Source organism: Asterias amurensis, chromosome 15 (genome assembly GCF_032118995.1).
Source record: "Asterias amurensis chromosome 15, ASM3211899v1".
Taxonomy (NCBI): domain Eukaryota; kingdom Metazoa; phylum Echinodermata; class Asteroidea; order Forcipulatida; family Asteriidae; genus Asterias; species Asterias amurensis.
The window spans coordinates 17,513,100-17,538,419 of NC_092662.1; the positions used below are offsets into that span (position 1 = coordinate 17,513,100).

General features: G+C 36.7%; 2 protein-coding genes across 3 annotated transcripts in view; one reads left to right on the forward strand and one right to left on the reverse strand.

Moving 5' to 3' along the window:
• Positions 1-2: 2 nt before the first annotated feature.
• LOC139948455 (bublin coiled-coil protein-like) lies at positions 3-2,675 on the forward strand. The gene is made up of 2 exons (XM_071946602.1): positions 3-501; positions 1,103-2,675. The coding sequence occupies exons 1-2, from the start codon at positions 399-401 to the stop codon at positions 1,285-1,287; spliced, it is 288 nt and encodes a 95-aa protein (XP_071802703.1). The 5' UTR covers positions 3-398; the 3' UTR covers positions 1,288-2,675.
• The window catches only part of LOC139948452 (uncharacterized), a 60,472-nt gene continuing 37,609 nt past the window's right edge, over positions 2,458-25,320 (reverse strand). For both annotated transcript variants that reach the window (XM_071946599.1, XM_071946598.1), the window contains exons 24-63: positions 25,031-25,075; positions 24,827-24,880; positions 24,208-24,252; positions 23,478-23,531; positions 22,997-23,050; positions 22,232-22,285; positions 21,841-21,894; positions 21,349-21,402; positions 20,841-20,885; positions 19,963-20,007; positions 19,286-19,339; positions 19,106-19,159; positions 18,669-18,722; positions 17,986-18,039; positions 17,795-17,848; positions 17,278-17,331; positions 16,784-16,891; positions 16,164-16,271; positions 15,729-15,782; positions 15,139-15,192; positions 14,783-14,836; positions 14,613-14,666; positions 14,265-14,318; positions 13,719-13,826; positions 13,480-13,533; positions 13,130-13,183; positions 12,708-12,761; positions 12,334-12,387; positions 11,801-11,908; positions 10,893-10,946; positions 10,531-10,593; positions 10,103-10,174; positions 9,800-9,835; positions 9,651-9,668; positions 9,348-9,365; positions 9,118-9,201; positions 8,436-8,568; positions 7,827-7,939; positions 6,837-7,049; positions 2,458-6,259 (exon numbers count right to left, since the gene is read on the reverse strand). In XM_071946599.1, coding sequence (XP_071802700.1) covers positions 6,101-6,259; positions 6,837-7,049; positions 7,827-7,939; positions 8,436-8,568; positions 9,118-9,201; positions 9,348-9,365; positions 9,651-9,668; positions 9,800-9,835; positions 10,103-10,174; positions 10,531-10,593; positions 10,893-10,946; positions 11,801-11,908; positions 12,334-12,387; positions 12,708-12,761; positions 13,130-13,183; positions 13,480-13,533; positions 13,719-13,826; positions 14,265-14,318; positions 14,613-14,666; positions 14,783-14,836; positions 15,139-15,192; positions 15,729-15,782; positions 16,164-16,271; positions 16,784-16,891; positions 17,278-17,331; positions 17,795-17,848; positions 17,986-18,039; positions 18,669-18,722; positions 19,106-19,159; positions 19,286-19,339; positions 19,963-20,007; positions 20,841-20,885; positions 21,349-21,402; positions 21,841-21,894; positions 22,232-22,285; positions 22,997-23,050; positions 23,478-23,531; positions 24,208-24,252; positions 24,827-24,880; positions 25,031-25,075 — 2,709 coding nt within the window. In that variant the 3' untranslated portion in view covers positions 2,458-6,100. The remainder of the gene's footprint in view (positions 6,260-6,836; positions 7,050-7,826; positions 7,940-8,435; positions 8,569-9,117; positions 9,202-9,347; positions 9,366-9,650; positions 9,669-9,799; positions 9,836-10,102; positions 10,175-10,530; positions 10,594-10,892; positions 10,947-11,800; positions 11,909-12,333; positions 12,388-12,707; positions 12,762-13,129; positions 13,184-13,479; positions 13,534-13,718; positions 13,827-14,264; positions 14,319-14,612; positions 14,667-14,782; positions 14,837-15,138; positions 15,193-15,728; positions 15,783-16,163; positions 16,272-16,783; positions 16,892-17,277; positions 17,332-17,794; positions 17,849-17,985; positions 18,040-18,668; positions 18,723-19,105; positions 19,160-19,285; positions 19,340-19,962; positions 20,008-20,840; positions 20,886-21,348; positions 21,403-21,840; positions 21,895-22,231; positions 22,286-22,996; positions 23,051-23,477; positions 23,532-24,207; positions 24,253-24,826; positions 24,881-25,030; positions 25,076-25,320) is intronic.

Genomic DNA, 25,320 nt, shown 5'->3' on the forward strand with positions numbered 1-25,320 from the left:
CAGTCACCTGACTATTTCTTCCGGATTGAAGAAGGCAGGGTTTGTTTTGATTTGAGTCATTAATATTTTCCAGAGTTTCACACATACAGAATTCCATCATCAATAAGTATTTCGTCTGATCTGTTAATTATTGTCCTGTTTTCCTCTACCGTCAGAAGAGTATGTAGTTCTTATTTAAAAGACACACGTCTACTAACTGTTCCAATATATTCGGGTTAGTCAAGACTCGAGTCAAGCAAGTTGTGCATTTTCGTTTCTTCTTCTTACACACACCACACACGCCCGTGGGGGAGAGCACCCTGGGAATCTAGGTAGTTGAGTGTTTGGATCCAAGTGTTTACCAATATCCCTGTCACTGACTCTGAGTGTAGTTTCACCTAAAACTAATCGATTTGAACATGGGTGAATATGGAGAAGGACCCAAGAAATCATCGAAGGACGACTCGACATCAAATAGCTTGACATCCACTGCAACTGTGGAAGATATGGAGCCAACAGAAGGTAACGAACATTTCAAATTTCACACTTATGTATTAACTTATAATTATATCCATGATTGGATTGCCAAAATCACCAGTCTGTGTTTGGCTACTGTAGTAGTTGTGATAACGTAACTCTCCTTCCGACGGCAGGAGGGTTACATTATCGCAACGTTGCAACTACTGCTCGCGCTCATGCTCTGGTGTTACGTTACTTTACCATTTTGTTTGGAACTAGTTTATAAAAAGACTGTAGAGTGATAATGGTAACCCTCCATCATCCTAATGGTCGAAGGGAGGATGGAGGATTTTAAACATCTTGAACTGCTACCAGGGCTAATACTGGCTAATAGGAGTACTGTGCTGTTTTTTAAAATTGTTATTTTGAAACTAGGTGTTATTGATGATAGGCTAGGGCTACTTCTATAGTTGCGATAACGTAATCCTCCTCGCCAACGAGAGGAGGGTTACGTTATCGCAACTACTGCTTCTAGAACTATGAGGTTCGTTGATAGCGGAACGAACCTCATAGTTCTAGGAGTAGGTTAGGGCTGGCTTTTGTCTTCCCAGTCGCAAGGTTTCCAAATATGTAAATTTTGATGGTTGATCTTTTCTTTCCTCAGAGTACACAGTCTTGGGGGAGACACTCGACCAGCTCGACTCTTGCCTGGATGACCTGGAGCAGAAGAACGATTCCTTGAATAATAAGCTCAAGGAACTTCTTGAATCAACTCAGCAGATTCATCAAGAGATGTCCGCAGAGAGGTTGAAGGAGGAGGGCTCAGACATGAACACAACCAACTCGTAACACCTCAGTGAAACATGGGTATCCAGAAACAGGTCTGATGCTTCACAGAGGGCCAAGACTCGGTCATTACCAGCCCGTAACACCATTGTGAAACGTGGAGAATATACCCCTAAACAGGCCTGGTAATTTACGAAGGCAACGCAGACAATTGCCTCCGTTACCTCTTGTCGATGCCTTGATACCCCTTGAAATGTTTCAACACTATTGGGAATTGTTTATTTCTATATAAGGCAACTTGTGTAGAGTGAGCATTTATTTAATTGAATGTGAAGAAGTTGACATACGATAAATATATCTGTACATAATTGGTAATCATAGTATATTTGTAGGTTTACATTGTTACTGACTGCCAATGGAGGCATTAATAGCAGTATGAACCATGAAGGGGCATTAATTTATGACTATAGATCTGGCTGCAAAGCCTGATACTATTGCTCAGCCGTTTGCAGACTTGATTTTTCACCAAATGCATGTGTTAAAATCATGGCAGTAATTCTGAAAAATTAGGAGACAAATGTGTGATCAAACAAGGGAAAGCCTGAAAAACACTGATATTTCTAATTAACATGCAGTTATGAAACATTGAAAGTTCTCGCATATCAAAACAAGGCTCAAAATTGGTTTTAAAATTGTGTAGGGACTTTACTGTTAATTTGGCTTCAACAGTTTGACGCTCAGTAGATCTTAGTCAACCTGGAATAAAGGGTTTGTGTTCTTATCTAAATCACCATCTTAAATCCATTTTGAGAATGAGTGTTGATCTGTAAAGGATTAAAACTCATCAAAGTCAAATATGATTTAGATTTTATTCAGTATCAAATAGGAACTAATTAATTACAAAGCTACGTGCTATTACTGATTCAAAACAACAAAAAATGCAAGTTAAAAACAAATAAAGATATTAGGATTGGTGTCCCATACCACGTGAAAAAGGTGACGGTAATTTCAGGAACTTGGAAGTCGAAGAAAAAAATCTTGGAAAAACATTCCCATTATTATACTTAGGTGTTTTTTTGTTCACATTAAAGACAGTGGACACTATTGGTAATTGTCAAAGACTAGTCTTCACAGTTGGTGTATCTCAACAATTACTTCATTCTCGAAAACTACGTCACTTCAGAGGGAGCCATTTCTTACAATGTTTTATACCATCAACCTCTCCCCATTACTCGCCACCAAGAAAGGTTTTTTGCCAATAATTATTTTGAGTAATTACCAATAGTGTCCACTGCCTTTAAGTTAACCGAACATTACTGTAACCGAACATTGATTGATTTGCAAAACACAAAGGAACCAAACTACAGCTTTTGAATGAAATTAATTTAAGCTACTTTTTTCTTGGAAAACTATTTTTGGGTCTCATTAAACATTCTATCAGTACCTTGAAATTGAATAGACTTGTTGACATGAAGAAACTTTTGTTGTTCTCAGTCTAGTAACTTACAAAACAGATTTTGTTGGGTCAATTTTGTTAAGGTTTGGGCGAATTTGCTCAGCACAGAAATGTTCTGCTTAGCAACAAACAAGATTTGAATCCCCATCAGTTGTGAATACTTCCCTGAAAACAACTTCCACAGAACTTTACAAATGATTGGTAGATGGCTTTCTATTCATACTACCAGATAACCAGCACATTAAACTTAATACTGCAATAACTACTAAAGCTAGGTTATAAGAACTAAGTTAATACTATAACTTATCACAATAACAAAACTCGGACATCGTGTTGATGACATGTCTACCTAACTACAGAATCATCAGCTGCTGGAGAAATCTCCCACAGATCTCTACGTTTTTAAGTCAAACATTTAAACGCCCCATTTTCAGATGATGAACAGCTAAATTAATCCCAAGCAATAACTTAATTTAGATGTTACATAATTTTGAACTTGTTTTAAGGCAACCCATCTTCGTTGGATTCCTGGTACCCAGCCTAAGACGGTGCACACATTAATGGCTTTGGAAGCTGCTATGGCCTGAACCAAAGCGCACATGTGTTCAATGTTGTCAATTGCATTGATACAATTTTCAAGTAAACTGCCATGAAGCACTTGAACGGTTGGCTGTGGTTATTATATTACCGTCACTTATACATCAGCACTGTCATAGCTACAGTGTAAGGCACTCCAAAACACCACCTTCAAATAAAACTCGTTGGTGACCCTTGGTGGCAGAAGACCCAAAAAAGATTGTGCAAGCTCAAGATGACATTATTAGTGGACAAGTCCCTGATATGTCTGATGCCAATCTGCCACTTGGCATCCCAAAGTCCCCCCCTCCCCTCTTTCTTTCAAACACAAACAAAAAACAAAACCACCACTAAACAATACGTTAATACATCTCTATAAAACAAGATAATTCATTTTAAGATAAAGTCTAAACAAGGGCCCAACTTCATGGCTCTGCTTACAACATAGTTTTGCGTTTACAGTGCCATGTAAAGTGATTCTATGAGCTGTAAGCACAGAATCCACGCTAAGCAGAACCATGAAATTGGGTCCAAAACTTAATAGCACCAATGAGCAGTTAGTTAATACAAGGACCTGATAACATTTCTTACAGGATCCTTAAGTTTTTAAAAAGGAAGGAATATCCCATAAAATATCCATTCATTAAAGCTAGAACATTACATTTCTCCTACTTAAATGTTTTTTTTACAAAAAGAGTTTTGAACAATAGTTGTTCTACATTATAAAAGCTTTTTCTTCTAACTACAAAACAAGAATGCCTTAATTTACAGCCAAGTATAAAATTCTAGTAATCAAATAAAATAAAAGCACCATCATTATATTAAAAGCCGAGTGTATTATGGTGTTAAACTTTGCCGTCAAATAATGTTTTTAGCTCTCTTTGAAATCAAACTAACTTTTAACCCACCAGTGAACGATGGTTCAAAAGGGTCAGAGTCTTCCAAAAATCAGTTATACGTACCCCTTGACTATGACATCACAAACCCAAAACAGTGCCCTCACTGAGGTCAATTAACACCCATCATTGGCTGCGAGTTGTACGTGGCACGTACACGAGTGCACGTTTCCATTGTTTGACCTCAGCAATGACAACCAATGCAATGGTTCTATTCCTAGAACAAGGCTAGAGCCAAACCTCATTCAACTTCTGACTTGGAAGTATTTCAACCTAACTTTATCTCTCATACCTCAACATTCTCTTTGCTCCCCTCCAATGTAATTTTGTTCCAAAATTAAACGGACCTTTTCCATCACTAACACCCATGACTGAAAGTTGCCTCTATGGAAAATATCCCCACCAAATGTCGAGGCAAATAAAGGTCATACAAATAATAAAATGGAAAAAAAAATATAAAAAAAATAGAAAACTGAATAGACATAAAAGAGGACAGAATTTATCTATACCTCGTCTTTTAGGCTTCTACTACCACTCTACAAAGTAAATCTACTTGTTCCTAAACTCGACCCAATTCCATATAGCTGCTCAAACAGAAGAAATTGCTGTATCAAGTAAACCTGTTTGCCAAACATGGCTAGCGCCCTATTTCTCGTTAGCAGAGTTGTTTTTAAGCAGTTCTGTGAAATTAGTTTTTTATTTAAATAAAGCCTTTATATGCAGCATGTTCTGACATGAGGTAGATAATACTGCAACAACCCACACATATTCCATCATGAAAAACCTGCTCCCTACCACTCTACCGTCCTTCACACAGCGTTGGTCAACAATTACCCTTACATTAATCTTTCTTTTTTAATCTTGGCAAACTAAACTGCTAATTTTTTTTCAAATAAACTTATAAAGTGCCAAACTACTGTTTTGTACAGGAATATCAGTTACAGTTTTTTAAAATACAAATATCACTTAATAATCATACCACTAAAACATGAAAAATACTTGTGATGTAAACATTTGATTCAAACCAACCACGAAGAAAAGAAAGTGGTTCAAAACTCAGAATTGTCCGATTTCATTAGAATGTCCTGTTGTGGGGAAAACATGGCAGCAGTAAAACAGGAATTGTGGATGGTCTGCTGTGGAGTGGCTGGTGTTACTCATCATTTTACCAGACATGAAACTTTTCAGCCAATTTCCTCCCCCCTTTAATATCAGTGAAAAAATGAAAACATTTCTAAATGGTTCCCTAGCTACAACCCAACAATGGTGTTAATTTGCTCTAGACTATACAATGAGTCTCTGATCCTACAACTGTGCGAAGAGGCACTTCAGCAAAAAGAACCAGTTTATCAGGAATTGTTCAATTGCTACAACTCCTTAAATGCTGACCCACAAAACTTTTGCGTAGAGTGTTTACAATCAATTCAAGTTAATTCAAAGCTAGATGGTACTCACCTGAACAATCGCTGTTCCCTCCGACTTTGGCTCAAAAAGCTCCCATGTTTTTAGAAACTCTTCGACATATCATGATCCCACCATCTTGGCCAGGTTCCCCATGCACACTTATGCAATTGTTAATACTGTTTTTCATCCAATAAAACGGAGACCAGACTGATGTCCTTTTGTTGCATGTGTTTGAATAGGAGGGGGCAAATCATGATTGAATTTTAAAAATGAGCTATAAAATACCAATTTACACAATAACGCTGTACGGTTAGTTTCATAAGGCAGTGTTAGGCAAGAATTCAGCATTATGGAACACTAACAAGCAAGCAAATGATGGCATATTAAAAATATCTAGTACATTGTAATAAACAGGTGAAGAAAAAACATTTCTTTTTACCGGTACGCAAAATGAAAGTCACTAGAAATAAAGTCCAGAGAAAAAGACAAAGAAAAAAAATAAGTAGGTTCTTGTGAGTGTAAGAGGTTGTCTGAGACTGATACCTCAATCAAAGCAAAGGTTACCGGCATCGATCTTGAAGTCCGAAACCCCGACCTCTGACCTATGAACCTCTGGGTTGATAATAATCTCAACGATGGGCAGCTGGTGTACATCGAGGGCCTGGAAGGAAAAGATGGTTTTCTTCCATCTCATCTCTGGATTCTGTGAAAGAAAATGAAGAAGAGAAAATTAGTGAGCAAACTGTTAAAAAGCTAAGACAATAGTTGGAATCTGAAAAGGGGCTAGGATAACAATATTTGATGTGAAAATAAAATTTGGTGCCAAATAATATTACTATAGACCTTTATCATGCTGCGTCCATCTCGGTCATGTTCCTCATATCGAATAACAATAATGCATGCTAATAATCATCTTGCATTTAGGAACCAGACTATTTTGTTCTTCCAGCCTCGGTTTGGTAACATTGATATCAATGGGAGAAATTCAAGATGGCTGCACCTTTATAAAGGTCTACAGGGCTAGAAAGCTCAGTCGGTCGAGCGCCGGCAGGTTAATCAAAAGGTCTATTCAAATCCATCTCCAGTCAATTTGTCTTTGTTCAACCTAAAATCATTTTAAATTTACCCAGTCAGTTTCCCTTGTGATTTATTATTTGAAAATAATATTTGGGGTGAACATTTTTTAGTCTATTCGAGGGTTTCATTTTAATAAAAAACTACCCATTTTTTTCCCAAAGACGATTATTGATAAATGTAATAAAATATGGGTTAGTCCCCACCTTGCATCCATCCTTAATGATATCTGGTTCTAGATCGCCACCGCGTTGGTAAACGACTCCGTTCCATCCCAAGAAGCTTAGGCTATAAGAAGGATCTCCGCTTGGTGTCTCCCAAACCGACATATTAAAACAATGAATGGTGATTTCTTGACTCGCCTCGGTACTCAGTAGATGGAGGAATTTGATCTGGGGTAAGGTTAGACCAAACAGTAGCTGCCAAAGAGAAATAGCATCGAGTTATAAATTGAGTTTGGGCAGAGTATTGAAAAGAAGGCAAAACAAAAACCCAAGTAAGGTGGACCAGTGATGGATTCCTGGGGAGCAGGGGGACACTGCCCCTACTTCACCCTAATTAAAGGCCTTCTACATTATTACTGGTTTAATATTCTTGTTCAATACTGAATTTGTTTTAATTTTGGTGCACCAATCATCTTAATTTTGCGCACCTCCGAGGAACAATTGCTAATCAAGTTGTTATCAATCTTAATTGCTAAGCAAATTGTGATGTCACAATACAAATCACTATGGTAATATTGACAACTCATCTTAAGATGAATCTTAGAACTTTGTGAAATCGAGCCCAGGTTATAAAACATATCCACTTACAACTAGGAAACTTTCAACGATTACATTGTCCAAGGTTATAAAACATATCCACTTACAACTAGGAAACTTTCAACGATTACATTGTCCAAGGTTATAAAAAACATATCCACTTACAACTAGGAAACTTTCAACGATTACATTGTCCAAGGTTATAAAACATATCTACTTACAACTAGGACACTTTCAACGATTACATTGTTCAAGTAGGATTTGAAACTTTATATGGTGGAAATATGATATAGTAAGGTTTGCGGTACACCATGTAATGATAATCTATAAATGAGTTTGGGTGGTTCTGAAAAGAACCATTGGTTGCAACTCAAAGTTTCGATCAGTATGCTCTGAACGTCTTCATTATCCAAATAGCTGTTGTTCTCTACTTACCACAGATGAATCTGGTGGGATAATGCATGACTTAGCTCCTAGTTGGGTGTATTCACAGTGGACTTCTAAGGCATCTGATGAACAACCCATGTCTGGATCTATCCAGAATAGACCTACAAGGAAAGCATGTTTGAAAGGTTTAGTGCATAGGACTGGTGTGGGGGGTTCGAATCCCAGCTAGAAAAATGTATTAAATAAAAGGTCCAGTACACAGGACTGGTGTGGGGGGTTCGAATCCCAGCATAGATCGATCCAGAATAGACCTACAAGGAAAACGTGTTTGAAAGATTTAGTGCATAGAACTGGTGTGGGGGTTCGAATCCCAGCATAGATCGATCCAGAATAGACCTACAAGGAAAACGTGTTTGAAAGATTTAGTGCATAGAACTGGTGTGGGGGTTCGAATCCCAGTTGAGGAGGTTTTTGGGGCCAGTCAAATTACCAATGACCCTGTTTTGGTTGAATATCATCAACTAAACATTCTTTGTACCAAAGTAATAAATTATAAACATAATAAGAAAATTTTTACAAAATCTCTTGCAAACTTTCATCACCACTTACGTACAATTAAATGATGAGTTCAGTCAGGTATTTTCATAAAGTGCTTACCTTCACTAATGTCTTTGTGGCAGCCAATAAGATCTCTACATGTCCGACATGGCATGTCCTTCGTACCCAGCGGATGTTTAATACCATCAATGTACTTTACAAGATATTTCATCATATAGAATACGTCAATATCCTGTAAGTATTAAGCAACAGCACTTGTTAGAAAGGAAGTTACAATTTAGGATTTTGCAAGAGTACCTCTCGCTTTCAAGAAAATTTGGACATAGCAGTAAGAGCACCGGACTCAAGCACTGGTGTTTTTGATTGGGGTGTGGGTTCGAGTCCCGTTTGAGTCCCTTGTGTCCGTGATTGCTTTTGCCTTCAGATAGGACACCGAGCTGGAGGTCCAATGCACTAGGATTTGTAGTGCACATGAAAGAACCCTGGCGTGGATTTCACTAAGAGTTGAGACTAGTCTTATCTCGAGTTGGGAAGAGTTACTCTCTTGGACAAGCGATAAGTTTTTAATATCTCCTAGGACTAGTCCTAAGTTAGGACTAGTCCTAACTCTCTGTGAAAACGACCCCAGAACACTTATTGTGAAAGAGTAGGGGTTAACCCCCATGTTTCTGGTTCACAAAATTTTTTCGACTTGACTTGGTGAAATTTGATACAATCCAGAACATGATTTGACATTCATCTCGTAAAATTTGGAGTTGGATAAAATGTTTTGAGAACTTACCCCGACTTCTTTTGGTCTTGGAATGCTAAAGAAGTGATGAATTAAGGTGTGGATGCTCTCCGCATCATTCATTGGAAACATTTTCTGAAGAAGGTTAAAATGAGAAATTTTGGTTTAACAGTAATGAGCTTTGTTTATGTTTCTTGAACAACTATATTCTTAAAGAAGAAGATACTCAAAACAACGAGAAAATAGCGAGTCTTTACTTAAGAAAACTGAAAAATACGTACTTGGATACCTGGCATCCCCTGGAGAAAAGGGAAAAGAGAGAGAGAGAAGAATTATTAAAAAATGACCAAATGATAAAATGAACAAATAAATTATTTAAATAATATTTTGATTGCAATTTTCTATAACTCTACTAATTGAATGAATGTTTTGTTCTTAATTGGCAACTTCGGAAAACATCATCTCACTGAAAGTTTATTTATTTCTTTATTTTATTTGGTTTGCTAATTTATTTATTTATTTATTTATTTAATATTATAATTATAATTATTTGGGGGTAAAAAAATAAAATATTTCCAACTTACCGGTGGACCTGTCTCTCCCTGTGAAAAAGATAATAAAGAAGAAAAATAAGAAATAAGACTACTGATTAAGATGTATGGTAGTGTCATAAATTGTTTAAGAAAATAAGTTTCAAATAAGGTTGAGTAATCCCAGCCTCATAGTTTCTTACCTGTGGTCCTTTTGGCCCAGACTCTCCTTTCGTTCCCTGAAATTCACAAAACAATACCAACGAGTGAGTTAGACTAGATAACACTTTACTGAAGACACAGAATCAATAAAACTGCGATCAAGTAAATAATAAATAATACTAATTAACCATTCTTATATAGCGCATAACACATAGTAATAAAACATGTCCCTAAACGCTCTTGAGAAAAACACAACAGAATACGAAGACAAGAATGGAGTCAATGTTTTTTTATTGTTCTGAAAGAATCTTCAGACAATAATATTTGTCTGGGCCTGTACTTACCCTGTCTCCAAGATCTCCTACAAGTCCAGCTAGACCTGGCCAGCCACCAGGACCAATGATACCAGAAATACCCTGTTCGTCAAATAAAACAGAAAACATACAAATAATTGTCAAAATATTTAATATCTCACTGACTCCCATAAAGAATCTTAAATTCAGGGCAAGCTGAAAAGTATCAGCGATGACTTTAACATTTTGGGAAAACATAAGAGGAAACGAAGACACATAAAAGTTTAGATAAGGGCTTCAATGTCAAACTCAGTTTTGTGATGCACCTAAAAATTGCAATTCTCTAAATCTTTAACCATACGTTAAATTATTGTAAAATAACATTTTAGCTAATACTTTTTCATAATGAAAAAGGGAAATGAGTGGATGACATGACTGATTGTCTTGGAGCCCCTGTTTAATCTAAAATCCATTCTTACCTCATCTCCTTGGAAACCAGTTGGACCTACTGGACCATCTTCACCACGATCTCCATGAGGTCCCTACATACAACAACAAATAAAAAATAATTTCATTCAAAACAAAAATGGTTTTATGTAAATAGGATTTGCAGGCATGTGAGTTACTACCCATGAAAAAAGAGGAAAAGAGAATACCAGGCAAGAAAAAAAGAGGAAAAGAGAATATTCCTATCCTTTTGTACACAGAAAGTGAAGCAAATAAGAGGAAAATCAAAACCCAAAAAGAGGAAATCAGCTGAAAAGAGGAAGTCTCACATGCCTGGATTTGAAACTTTTATGGGTTTTATGTAAAACAACATTTTAGTAAACAAATTGTTTACCTTATTTCCTTTGAATCCTGACAAGCCACGCACTCCAGTGACTCCCTTTTGTCCCTACAAAGTAAAAGGGACAAAGAATTTTTGTTTAACATTATCAACAATTTTTAAAAACAGTTCAGTTTTACACTTTTTTTATATACAAAGTTATGCCTATCATTTTGAATAGAGGCTTTGCAACTGTATCATGCATAATTGCTCTGTCTTTAATATATTTATTTTTTTATATTTAGTAATTTTAGTCAGGACTGTCTGAAAAGTGAACTTAATCACTGGACTAGCAAATAACCCAATGGAGAAATGACAAGAAGCGACATTTAAGTTTTAGATGTGGGAGCAAAACCCAGAGAAATATTCCAGGGGAAAATCCATGCAGTCAAGTAGGGACTTAAAACCCAATCCACATAGTGCCCCCTACAGGATTCGATCCCGGGTCCTAGAGGTGGAAGGTGAGGAAAGATACCACTACGCCAAACTGACTGCCCAATGTCTTTTGCGTGTTGCACAAGTGTAAGGGTATGGAGTCCAAACCAGTCTTTGATATTTTCTTTCCAATATATTTTGTTTAACTGCCACCATAAGTTGAAGAAACAAAACCAATGTTCTAAATCTCAAGTAGATTTTAAAAACAGTGTGTTTAAATTAAAACCAGGTGTGGATTTCACAAAGGTAGTCCTAACTTAGGACTAGTCCTAGGCAATGCTAAGAGATAGGACCAGTCCTAAGTTAGGATGAGTTACTGGTCCTAACTTAGGACCAGTCCTATCTCTTAGTCCTAGGCAATGCTAAGAGATAGGACCAGTCCTAAGTTAGGACTACCTTTGTGAAATCCACCCCAGGACATACAAAAGACAAGTTTCTTAGTAAAAAAATACAAATTTCTTAAATAAGTTGAGACACCATTTACTTACTCTTTCTCCATCGAGGCCAGGCATTCCCGGAGGCCCCTGTGGTCCTGACATTCCACGCTCCCCTGGCTTACCAGAGACTCCACCCTGTCCAATAATCCCACGTGGACCCTTCAAGAACAGATACAAAGTGTTCATATTAACCACATTATAACAGGATAACCTTCCTAAGGGGAAGGTATCATTTGGTAATCACTCTTAAAATTAACGGAAATAAAAACTTTTGATTAAAAGCCTACAGCAGTTTACGATAGTATAAAGCATTTTGAGAAACATTTTACTTCAAAGTAATGTGGTCATGTAAAAAGATATCAGTGTTTATGCCCCAAAATTTGTATTTGAGAAGCGTTACCGCGTAACTTTGTTTAGATTGTGTAATTGGGGATGATTCTTCCTGAATCAGAAGCCATTCAACTTGTAAAATGCAGTGTAGGCAGGGTTCACATCCAAGCTTACAATACAACCCAGTATGTGGCATCAGATGTATTAAACCAGTTGAGTTGAATTGACAAAACACAAGACAAAGAAAGACGTACCTTATCACCGGTTAAACCTCTATACCCTTGTGTTCCTTCTGGGCCGATAGGACCCTGAAATTTAAACAAATATAAATACATCAATTACTAACAATCTACAAATATTAAAAATCATTTCTATGCACAAATTCTACAAAAATCACCCATCCGCTTAATTTATCTATCTTAAATATTTATTTTTTTTGCCATGGAGAAAATTATGTTTGAACCTTAAAACAACTCACTTAAGAAAGATGCTGAAAATATAAAGCTGACCGACATAAAATACAGGTTTACCCTTGACACAAAAATTTGAAGGAGTCCCATTTTCTGTGGAATTTCAGCTCAAGTTACTAAGTAGAGTTGTTCAGAGCCTTTTAAAAATACAATCTCACCTGAAGTCCCCTATGTCCATGTTGTCCTGGCGACCCAGCAACACCTTCGTCTCCCTGGAAACACAAAAACAAAATGGAGAGCAAACAAACGGAGGATTAGTGAAACAAATACTATGTTACCTGATTGAGTCAGGGTACACAAAACCTCTGGGCCCATTTTCAAAGAGCTGCTTATAAGCATGAACAAGTAGCTAAGCACAATTTGCAAATTTCTGCTTAACAGCCAAAACACATCATCTCCGACTGGTGTTTTTTTCCCTTTTTGCCTTGAAGAAAATTGTTAAGACAAATGACCTGCTTGAAGCAGCTCTTTGAGATTGGATGGAGTAGTCTTACTTCTGAGTATATTTGTGACGGTAGGAACTTTTCCATTGAGAAATTGATAATACATATCTTAGAGTTATAACTATCGATGAACCAACCTTTTCACCTGGCGGTGCTGGTTTTCCATTCAGTCCAGGCAAACCAGTTGGCCCCTGTCAAGCAATTACAAACTTTCTGTTAAAAACATTTAACAAAAAATACAAATCCACATTTGTAAATAAACATCTGTCAACATAGGACCTTTGTGAGAATGAGAAGACATAGCAAAGATTTCTATAACAGGATGAATCCTATTTTTTCAGCCTTCGAGAAAGACTCTGCTACATGTAGGGGCGAACATCAGGCAACTAACTAGTTTTTACAAAGAGTTTTAATACAACCTACTTTGTAGAAATAATATTATAATAATCACAGCACTAACTAGATGTAAATTGATAAAACGTCTTACCTCTGGTCCCTCTCGTCCAGTTTTCCCCTGTATCCCCTGCGGTCCCGATGTGCCCTAAGAAAGAAATAACAACCTAAAAACCTAAATAAAAGATCTTTGTCTTTGTTTACAGTTTCAATTAGTTTCAATTCCACAAGATATTGACTGTCTATGAATTGGTACAAGACTGATTGAATATTTTCAGTCCTTCTGATTACAAAATCGCAGGCGTATGAACAAATGAGAAGGACTGATTTTACCATCTGGCCGTTTTCTCCATTTTGTCCTGGTTCTCCTGCAGTTCCTGATGATCCTTCAACTCCGGGTAATCCAACAGCTCCAGGAAAACCAGTTCCTCCAGGATGACCCTTCAGGAACAAAAAAACAAAAAAATTAAAACAAATTTTTTACACTATTTCACTATTATAAATTTCTGGTAATGAAATCAAAGATGCCTCATAAGAAAACTTGATTACTACATTCAAATACTTCAATTTAGCATCGAGAAAGAATATTATTTGGTTTTTACCCTTACACTGATGTGGTAAAGTCCCAAGTTCTGTGGGAAAAACCTCACATATCATCCAGTTGGGATTCAAACCCACAACTTGTGCACTGCTTGAGCAGACCTAGAGTCTTACCACTAGACCATCATGGTTATAGAGGCAGTTGCAATAATGTTTTAGCAGCAGGTAGGCCTATACTGCTAAATAGATTAATTTCAGTAATTTTTAAACCAAAGTGGAAATATCTAAAGATAATTTCTTGGGATTATTCTAGTTGGACATTAAATTAATCACACTCACCAGATCACCTTGTTCTCCATATGGTCCCATTAAACCTTGGTTACCATGGCCTCCCTATGAACACAAACAATGTATACATTAAAATCACCAAAGATTAACATTACGCCAACAAATAACTTACACTCAGTGCATCTTTGTTTATATCGAATCAGCTTTTTCAGATGTTCATGGACCAGGGCTGGATTTTACAAGGAGTTAAGACTTAGGTTACTCGTCCTAAGTTAAGACTATCTTTGTGAAATCAACCCCCGTTTTGTCAAAATAAAAATGGATTCTGATTCAGAACCTCCTCAAAACGAAGAGCGAAAGTAAGTTTGTTTCTGTAAGAAGATTTCTAGTTCGACTTACTTCTTGCCCGGTGTCGCCTGGCTCCCCTCTGTCTCCGGATGGCCCCGTTGGTCCCTGCAGAGGAAAATTAATCAAATTTTGTTTAAATCTAACTCTTTGGGGAATCAAAAGACAGTAAATAAAAACAAGTCAAAACCTGGGTTAATTTAAAAAAAAGTTAAAATACTTACAACCAATCCAAGGTCCCCACCACGACCTTCGTTTCCTTTGCCTCCAGAAAAACCCTGTTTCAAAAAAAAAGTGAAATATTACTATGAAAAATTCCATGCTCAAAGGTATAGCCAAGTACAAAACTCCAAACAAAAATTCTATGATAAAACTATAAAAACCATGAGGATTCGAAACTTGTGATAACCTCTTGATCAGGTTTAAATCCTACTCTTGTGAAATGTTTCTACCAAAATAAATGTCTTTAAAGGTTGATCTGGATTTGTGGCTATGGCTGTTGCTAGAAGGGCATTCTAGCAGTAGCCACAACCATAGCCGTTACACAGCCTAATGACCAATAGAATATGGGAAGTCAAACCTGATTTCCTGCAAAGCCTTTGGGGCCGTACGTCCCTCGTGATCCTTGAACACCCTGAAACAATCAAATAAAAACAAAAACAATCAGAAATCAATAAGTTATGTAACGAATACATTGAAAATCAACCCTGTTTTGAATTTCATAAAATTAGTTTTGCGTATTTTGAATTGGTTGATAAATTGAGTTAATTGGCAATAAACCTTCCCCAAATATTAAATTGTTTTGTGTGAAGATATGTATACATGAATTTTGTAGTATAAGGAAAACAATCATCACAGGTTGTGCTGCGGGTTCGAATCCTGCCAAGCAAACCACTGGTTTCACAAGGAATAGAGTTATTGAATCACAATTTCTTTATTTGTGCAATTCATAACCATAGACGTTAAAACAATGTTTGTTTGAGAGAGATTGGCTGTTGCCAGCTTTGTGTTTATATCCCCTTGTGGGTGTCTACCGAGTTCCCTTGACAGGAAAGATCATGTTGACAACCAACAGAGGGAGTAAACTTAATTGTTACAATCTATAATTTTCGCAAACATGAATCCATATATTTTGGATGATGAGATATTATTGACTGATGAATGATTTACCGTTGGACCTGCTGGGCCTTCTGGTCCATCACGACCTGATATTCCACTTGGTCCCTGAACAAAAAATAGAGCAATTCAACACAGGAAGAAATTATTATTTGTTCTAAACCAAAATGAAACCCCCAGAACTTGTCTGACGGTGAACAACCTAATGGCTCAATCACAATTTATGATTAATAATGATGTGACAATATTATAAGTTAGAAGACAGAATTAGCTGTTGCAAACAACTTATTAACCAAAGGACCAATGGTTAAAGGCAAAACATAGTTAATGACCTGACGTTCGACGTCAGGCCTTTAACTATATTTTGCAATAATAATCTACAATAACATTTTAAGGTATACGTTTTGTTAAACTATCACTCTCACAGTAAACTGAACTATTACTTAAGATTTGTTTGGTTTAACCAACAAATAATTAAGGTCATCTTACCTGAGGGCCTTTCTGACCCCTTTCTCCTTGGGATCCAGTGATTCCTTGCATACCTTGAGGTCCCCTCGGTCCCCTGGTACCAGTGAACCCTCGGACACCCTCTTCACCCTAATACATGACATTGGAAAAGAAGTGCAATATAACAGACCAAGTCTACACCTATATACTTTCTAAACGATGAGTTAAATTGATCAGTTTTTATGAAGCAATGTATAATGTATAGGACGTGTAGTTGGTTTATAATTACAACAGGGAGTATTCCGTCCTGTCCTTGATTTCATTCTATTGCATTGATTCTGTTTTTTTGACAGGTTGTGAAGCCATGGACTCTCAGAAAGATGAGCTTTTAGAACTTTTAAAACCACTGTACTAGCTAAGAACCCACTGGAGAGAAGACAAGGAAGGAAGTGTCAGTTTTAGATGTTGGAGGAAAACCACAGAGAAATATTCAATGAAAAACCCACACCGTCAGGTAAGGACTGAAAACCCAATCCACATAGTACCTCCGGTGGGATTCGAACCAGGGAAGGCAAGGAAATCTACCACCGAGCCAAACCCATGGGGACCCATTTTCAGTTTGCTCCTCTCCAATTTAATTTGCCCCCTGATTTGACTTGTACCTTCGGTCCATTAGCACCCTTGGTACCCTGCACACCTCTCTTTCCTGGACTGCCTGGAGTACCTTCTGAACCCTTAGGACCCTGGTTACCAGTTGCTCCTTGGCCGCCCTTATGGAAGAAAACCATAATCAAACCATGAAAAGTTACAAAACAGATTTCAAATGTTTCCTTATTAAATATTATAGACAAAATTGAAGTTTATTTAGGTTGATTCAATTTACAAACACAAGACTACATGTGCAGAATTGGGAGTACTTTGACACATGTTGCTTTTACACATACAATCGCCTTTCCTAATATTTATGCATGTACGTCACAATTCTAACCCAAAACGAGGCTATAAGGGCAGCCACTGCAAGTGGTGGCAGACGTGCGCCTATAGCCTCATTTTGGGTAAGAATTATGACGTCATGCATAAATATTAAGAGACGTACAGAAGCAAATACACATTTAATAATGGGTCCACGATGTTAGACTGATGTCCTTGAACCTACCTGGATTCCTGCATCACCCCTTTCTCCTGATAGACCTTGCTGTCCAGGCTCACCCTAAAGAACAAAACAAGAAAACTAAGTTCCAAACAACAAACTTTATCTGGTGTGATCATTGGAAAGCTAAATTGTTCCTCATATTTTCGGCATATCGTTCAAAAGTTTGGACCTAATTAAGGGCATGGAATGAATAAGTTCTGTCACATGAAAGGCATGGAATTAAACAAACAGTTTTGTCATATAATAGGGATATATTTTAACATCATTCTATGTACACAATAATACGTCAGACTACAGCATCAGTTGGCAGAACAGAGAACAGAGAATTCTTTCAAATCAAAATATTGGCTTGCTAATAAAGCCCTATAAGTGATCATTACAGCAATACAATATAAACTAGACTTCAAATAAGTCTATAACAGAGGTCAATTTTGTGGCGTTGGGAGTGGTTAAAGCAAAAATCACTAAAAAGGACAATTATTTAACAAACAATGCTACATGCAAGCAGTAAAACATTCACCTTCAATCCTTTGTGACCACTGCTACCTTCCAGTCCACGATGTCCAGGTTGACCCTAAACAGAGAAAATATATCAACTTAAATTTTGTCCATCAAGTAACGACCCCTTGCATTTCATGTTACAATACCCAAACAGCACCTTAAACAAGAGTCCATAATTATTGCAAATAATTTGTTTTTTTCTTGTTATACCTCACTCCCATCTCTTCCAGTTGGTCCTTCATCACCAGCCAAGCCAAGGTCCCCCTGGAAACAGTAAAATCAAAACAGTCAATTCATTCCATTTCATCATCGTTATCATGGATGATGGTCATTGATGACAAAAAAGTCTAAAACTGGGATCAAGATATTATTAAAATGATGACATTTCAACCTTTTGGCAACCTATGGAGTTATAGATTCTTAGGAGCTTTTGGAAACAGTTTCCTTAGTGCTAGAAAAGAGGATCAAAGCATGACTTATTTGATTTTGAGAAAAATACAGCAAGTTTTGTTCACCATGTAGACTTTAAAAACTCTGAATTCAGATAAAACTCTGAAATTTCTCATCCTGGAATCATTTGTCTGTTCACCCTGTTTGTTGAACCTTTGTCAAAACAAAATTATCAACAAAATGTTCAAGATGTGGCATCCACTTTAAGGGGTTTTGTTGTAACAGATTTTGTTTTCCTGATTGTCTAAATTTTCTCTATGGCCTAACGTTTCGACCCTAGCAGAGTCTTTCTCAAAGGCTAAAAGGAAAAATTATCAACAAAATGTTCAAGATTAACTTCTGGCATCCACTATATTATAAGGGGGTTTTGTTGTAACAGGTTTTGTTTTTGTGAATGACTAAACTTTTTCTTCTTTTATTAAAGCGTTGTAAAACACTCTTACCTTCAAACCTTTCTGGCCAAGAGGTCCAAGCTGTCCAAGAAGACCCTGGGGTCCCTGTTAAAACAGTTCAAATTAAATTTAATAAATCTTCAAAATTCAACTCAATAAATTACTTAATATGCAAAGTATTCGTTTTAAGGTATTATATGGGATTGATGGAGCTGGCTTTAAAGTCGCAACCAGTTTTCAAGTTTTATTTGATAAACTAAAAACATGCGATAACAAACTTGTGTGAAAAATTGGGCTTAATTCGTTGCGCGAGTCAGGAGTAAATAGTGAAAACTATGCACAATTTTCAATGTGTTAACACATTTTCTTTAATTTTGGTAACAACTGAAATCAACCATTCCTTTAAAAAAAAAGTTTTTTTATACTTTAAGGAAGGAGTAAGAACTTTAGATAAGAAAGGAAAAGAAAACAAAAGACTGAATACTTACAGTTGATCCTTGAGCGCCACTTGTTCCAGCAGGGCCAGGTGGTCCTTTGGCTCCCTTAAACAAACAAAACAAACATTGGATAAAAATCCAGTTATATTTCCCTGTTAGCCAATTCATTTGTTGAAGAATCTAAAAGCTGCTAAGCAGACAATAAAATTGCTAAGCGTATTGTGTTCTTACCAGTGTGCCCATCGGACCAGGTTCCCCTGCTACTCCTGGTATACCCGGGAAACCCTGAATTACAAAGAAAAGAAAAAACTTCATTAACATCAAACTTCTTTATGTTATGGACTCATACCAACAAGTTTCCTTTGTTTTCCAGAACTTTAGTTTTCTGGAAGAGTTTTCTTGACAATTTCTTAGACCTTGAGTAATTCACTGACTGTGAGGTTTTTTGGTTAAATAAAAAAAAAAATTGATAGATGTTAGTAGATAGATGTTAGTTTTGAATTTTTGGATAAAAGAATATAAAATCTGTTTTTAAACATAGAGTTCAAACTGCCTCTCGCCACCGGGCTAGCTCGGTGGTCTTGTGGTAAGACTTAGATTAGAAAACTGCTCTAGCTATGTAAGAGTTACAGGTTTCAATCCAACCCAAGTGATTTGCCTTTGAATTTGTTTTCACAGCACTCAGGAAATTACTAAGTATACAAAGCTAAATTACAAATTGGTGTAAGGATAAATTATAAAAACAAAATTACATCATCAAACACAAATTAAAAGCATGGACATTGTCTAAGTTCACCCGCAGCTCCCAAGAAAACAAACACCTTCTTAAAGCATCACAAAAAACAACAATTTATAAACAAATATACAATTGAAAAGGAAAGATTGCAAGGAATTAGAAAGATACTCACCGGTTGGCCCTGCTCACCGGGAGGTCCCTTGTCTCCACTTTGACCCTGAGTGATTCCACCAGTAAAATAAGTACAAGAAAACTTCAATAGAACTCACCATAAGACAAATCACAACAATTATCATTTGCATTTTTTTGTACTTTTCTTTTAATACGAGTTCGTCCTAAACAAGGCTAAAAGCCACTCTTGGTATGGGGGGACTACAAGAAGAGATTTAATGTGAAAAAGAACTCAGGGGAGCTGAAGGGAGGAATTGATATTCGTCTTAAGACAGACTAGATTGTAGGATGGAGGGAAACATGCACCAGGCATTTAATACAGATTGGGGCAAGGCAATGACAATTTCCTTCCAAAAAGAGTGCTTTCATAAAACAAAAGGTTGAATACTTTAAAAGTTTTTTTTGCAAGAGCGACTAAAACAAAATCTATGGGGAAAAGTTTTAGATGGCACCAGGACAAAAAACAAGAACAGCAATGCAGCTATTGAGATCTGGCACCCTCCACCAAAGATGTTGGAGAATTTTCATTTTCCCTGACGGATGGTTCTGCGACTGCAAGTAGTTTTTCAGCCAAACATTGTCGTTTTCAGCACAACATGGATTCATCCCAAGTACTGTAGTAGAAATTGAGGGCTGACCGTCCTCAATGCAAACGCATGCGCAGATGACGCCAAATGTCATCATTACCGACAAAGAACCATCTGTCATTGAAAACAAAAGCTCCCTTTTGACTTATATAAATAGAGAGACCCAGTTGGGAGAGCGCCAGTACATTTCTGGAGTTTGTTGGTTCAAGTAAATTTGTCTTTGTTCAAATTCAAAACAAGCTATTATTTGGAAACCATTTTTTGTTCTGAAACATTATGACAGGGTACCTACTGGACTGCCTCCTTCTCCAGCTGGTCCAGGTGGCCCAGGAAGACCCTGGAATGAAAAGAATCAAAGACGACAATAACAAGAAAGTTATGAGAAAGAGCTAATTTCTCACTCAAATATAAAGACTTCAGACCTGATCGAAGCCCTTTTTAGGCATCTGAAAGCACACAAACTTTTGCAATAAGGGCGTTTATTTTTTCATTGTTTTCTTACAGCTTTGATGACCAATTGAGTCCACATTTGCAAAGGTTTGTTATTTTATGCATATGTTGGGACAACTACCAAGCGTGTCCAGTGCCTTTAAGATGAGAGCTAATAATTAGCTCTTTGGGAGTCTTGTACAAAACAAGGTGAAACATTTTTGGGAATTTTCAAAAGTTTGAAATGAATAAGGTAGGTCATATACTTATGTCTTATCACAGAAATGGGCTATATAGGGAGGGTGCTTAAAATATGTTGCTTTAGAAAAAATTGACATAACTTGGGATAAAATGATGGAGGGTGTACTTACGTCTGGCCCAGGGTTACCAGTAGGTCCTATAGGTCCAGGTGCTCCTCGCGGACCCTGTCAGATAAAAAAGAAAATAACGATGACTAGAGCAAGCTTGTCGAAGCGTTGAGACCAATTAAGAACTCAACCTGCGGTTGTGACGTTAAAAACATGCAGTCCCCTTGATTCACTTAAGCAAAAGTAGTAGTCCCAGCCGATTTTTCTACCTTCCGCCCAGGTAGTAGTTAAAAAGCAGGACAGTTCTTTTAAGAACTGAGAAGTCTCCCAAATCTACTCCGGAGTAGTAGAGTATAAGACAAGGTCTCAAAAAGAACATAATCTACCCAGCAAGTAGTGTGACAAGTAGTGTGACAAGTAGTTATTTATAGCTGTTTATAGCTACCTCACCATGCATTGCCTCAAATCACAAGTAAATACAAACAAAAATTGGAACAGAGATCTATAAACATGTAAACAACAACAAAGTTGAGTGGAGTTTGTTTGTTTACTTACTGTTGATCCAGGAGGTCCCGGATGACCTTGTCTTCCGAACGGACCCTCAGGACCCTGAGGAAAGAAAGTAACAGTTATCCAATTTATCAAAATCCTACAAACCAATTAAATAATCATTTAAATATTCATTTATTCTTAAAACAATATTCAGAAATTCATATTTAATTAGAAACTCAAAAAAACAATCACCACAACTTGATGATCATTCCTATGAAAACGTGTCATAATCCAAAGGAACAAAATGTATGTACTAGCTGCAAAGTCAAGAAAATTAATCACTACAATTAAAAATCTCTTTAAATTTCTGAAACCCTGCGAGGAAGCAGTGACCAAAAATAGCTCTTATCAGTGACTTTCAACATGGAATCAAAAAAATATGATGACACCTTACCTCTAGTCCTGGGGGTCCGGGTGGTCCACGTACTCCCTGCAAGCCTGCAAAACCCTGTTTCATCAAAACAAGCAAGTCAATACAAACAGATCAGTTTATCAATCACAAAAACAGTATAAACTCTAAATGTTTTCATTCACTCTGATAAACCCTCCTCCACTGTTTTGTTTAGGGTGTTCGAGGGTGTGGGGGGCAAGAAGAACGCAGACCTTTGTATTTGTGCTTTCCGGATTGTGAAGATGAATAACTAATAAAGACCTTTATAGCTGTACATTTGTTAATGGGTTTTTTAAAAGTTTGTTTTGATGCAAGTTCGCCCAGGGCCAAACAAGGCTTAAAGCCACTCTAGGTAAGGGGCAACAAGAAAGAAAAAAAACAATTTGAAAACGAATTGACAACAACTTCAATATCCTCCATTAATCAAGCCATCACATCTCTTTCAAGAGTTGTTTCCTGTTTTCACCAATGCAGTTTTGTAAGTTTCTATTGGAACATTTCAAGAGTAACCACAAGGGGAGGCAATTGCCTCCATTGCTTTCATGAAGAGCCAGGCCTGGTGTTTCAAGGAATGGACAGGTCTTAATTGAGGAAAACTTATTAGGGCAACAGAAAACAAAAAACAAATGGAGGTTTGTTGTGACTAAATGTCATCACAACGTTGCACCTACAGCAAGAACACTATGGGACAACAGGAAGGGAGGTTTCATATCACAGATATAAAACAAATTGAAATCATTTTGAAAAGGTTAAAAATGTAATACTTACAGCAGCTCCCTTTACTCCTGACAGCCCTGGATTACCTGCAGCGCCAGGTTCACCCTAAAAAAAAAAAAGGTGTGTTATTATTATTTATATAATCAACCTCCCACAAGAACACAAAGTACCAAAAGCAAAAAATATAGGTCAAACTCTCGAAACATACAGAGCTGAAAGTACAAAATATTTAATGATGACGCCATGAGGGCAGTTAGAGAGAACAGTAGAGTTATTGTCATGGGAAAAATTATTTTAAAAAACTTAGGTCGTTCAGAATTTGAAAAATTACAAAAAATGGATGCACACATTTCCTTATTTCCTTAAAATACAAGAGTTTTGTATATCAAAATTAAATGAAAAGGTAATAGTTTTAATTATCTATTTCTTTTGAAATAACTTTCTTTTTTAATATGTAATTTGTTTCATAATCCTTTAGACTTCACAAAATTTAACACAGACTGAAGTTGGTTTACTGTTGAATAAATCTTACCATTACTCCCCGTGTGCCCAAGTCGCCCCTCAGTCCAGGCCCTCCTGGTGAACCCTACAAGAAAGATGATACAATTATGAAACTAAAAAAGTGAAACATTTTAAGAGGGGCTCCAAGTTCAAATGTGATCCACTCATTTAGATAAAAAGAAAGAGGTCTCATGAAAATGGAAAAAGTTTCAAGCATCTAACAACGGGTTAACTGCTGCAAAATGCCACTGCGTTTGATCACACCCTTCAAGAACAAGGTTTGTAAAAATCCAAAACGTTTGATGGCGTCACATTTCAAATGGTATGTACACCTTTTTATAGAGAATTTTCAGTGCAAGCAAAATGGCTTGAATTCTAACTTCAAAGAACCTGATTTAGTTTCCTTCAAAGATAAAAACTTAAGTTCTGCTGGAACCAAAAGTTCTGGAACCCAAGGTTCCAAAAAGGGTTTGACTATGAGGGAAACGTCCACAGTGGTATAATGAGACAATATTTATTTAAAAAACTCCTCCGTCATTCAGGCATTACCATTTTTGGAACAAGTTGGCAAAGACCGTCACTAAAATTCAATTTTGGCACCCTCAAACAAAAAAGAGTTGTCAAAATAGGGAGACCGCCAACATAGGGCTAGATGGCATTGGAATGTTTACGATGGACTTTGGTTCGAATCCCGCTCTAGTCAAAATTTCTTTGCCCCAAATCATAAAAAATAAATCAAAGGAAAATCTATGTGAACATACCCTCTCACCTGGTAGACCAGGAAGTCCTATGTTACCGACAGGACCCTGTTAAGAAAACAAAATATATCGTTTAAAGTATTAATCAAGATTGGTAAGAATAAAAACATCATTGTTTAAGTTTTGTCTGAAAGCTTACTTAAGAAATTATGGCATTTTTACTAAAACCATTTTCTCTGTGAAATACTCTGGAAAAAAAGACATGTTCGAGGAAACTGTATCTGAAACTAAAAAAAGTGCAACAGCTAAATTTGGTTCAAGAAAAACTAAGGACAATGTGTTTACAAGCTGAAAACTGCATGTTTTTTTCACCAAATGGGGAAATGAAAAATTACTCTAAGCTTTGTGCAGTGTGTTTTTCGATTTTCGCTGGCACTATTGTTAAAGAAAATGAGGAAACCATCTTTTCATCTGAAATATTCTGTGTCTGGCTATCTAAGACTTAATGTAATTTCATCCACAGATAGGTGTCTAAAGCCGTGTCTGAAACGACGACTTCGGCTACAGCTAGGTCTAGATCAGCGCGTTTACCAGTGTTGAAGAATAGGCAGACGCGCGCGATCTAGCCGTTTCGGACACGGCCTAAGTTAGTTATTTAAGAGGACTTTCAGAAGGTACTTACTTGAGGACCAGTTTTTCCATTTTTTCCAGGATTTCCGGGTTTACCCGTTCTACCCTAAAACAAAACAAAACAAAAAGTACCAGGATTTGTTATATATTATAATCAAAGTTTTCTTTTGTTTTAACCTGAAACCGATAAAATAGAACAAGAAAGTTACATTGACTAGGATTAGAAATTTGTTTATGACAAATAATTAGAGCTTACATGTTTGCCTCTTCTTCCAGTTGTCCCTGGTATGCCTTGGTCTCCCTGAAAGCAAAAAAAAAGAAAAAGAAATAGATCACCTCCAAATTTATTTCCACAACCACATTTAATGCAGTTGTGAATTTTGTTATCATTTTAAAAGTAACTTGTATTGATAAACTAACAGAATTGAAAATAGGTGGAGTTAAAAATATGTCCAAAGATGAAATAAACAATGTGAAGCTTTGAGATCATTCTGATATAATCGCTGAGTTGAAACTTACGGTTCTTTTCAGAACCACCCAACCTCA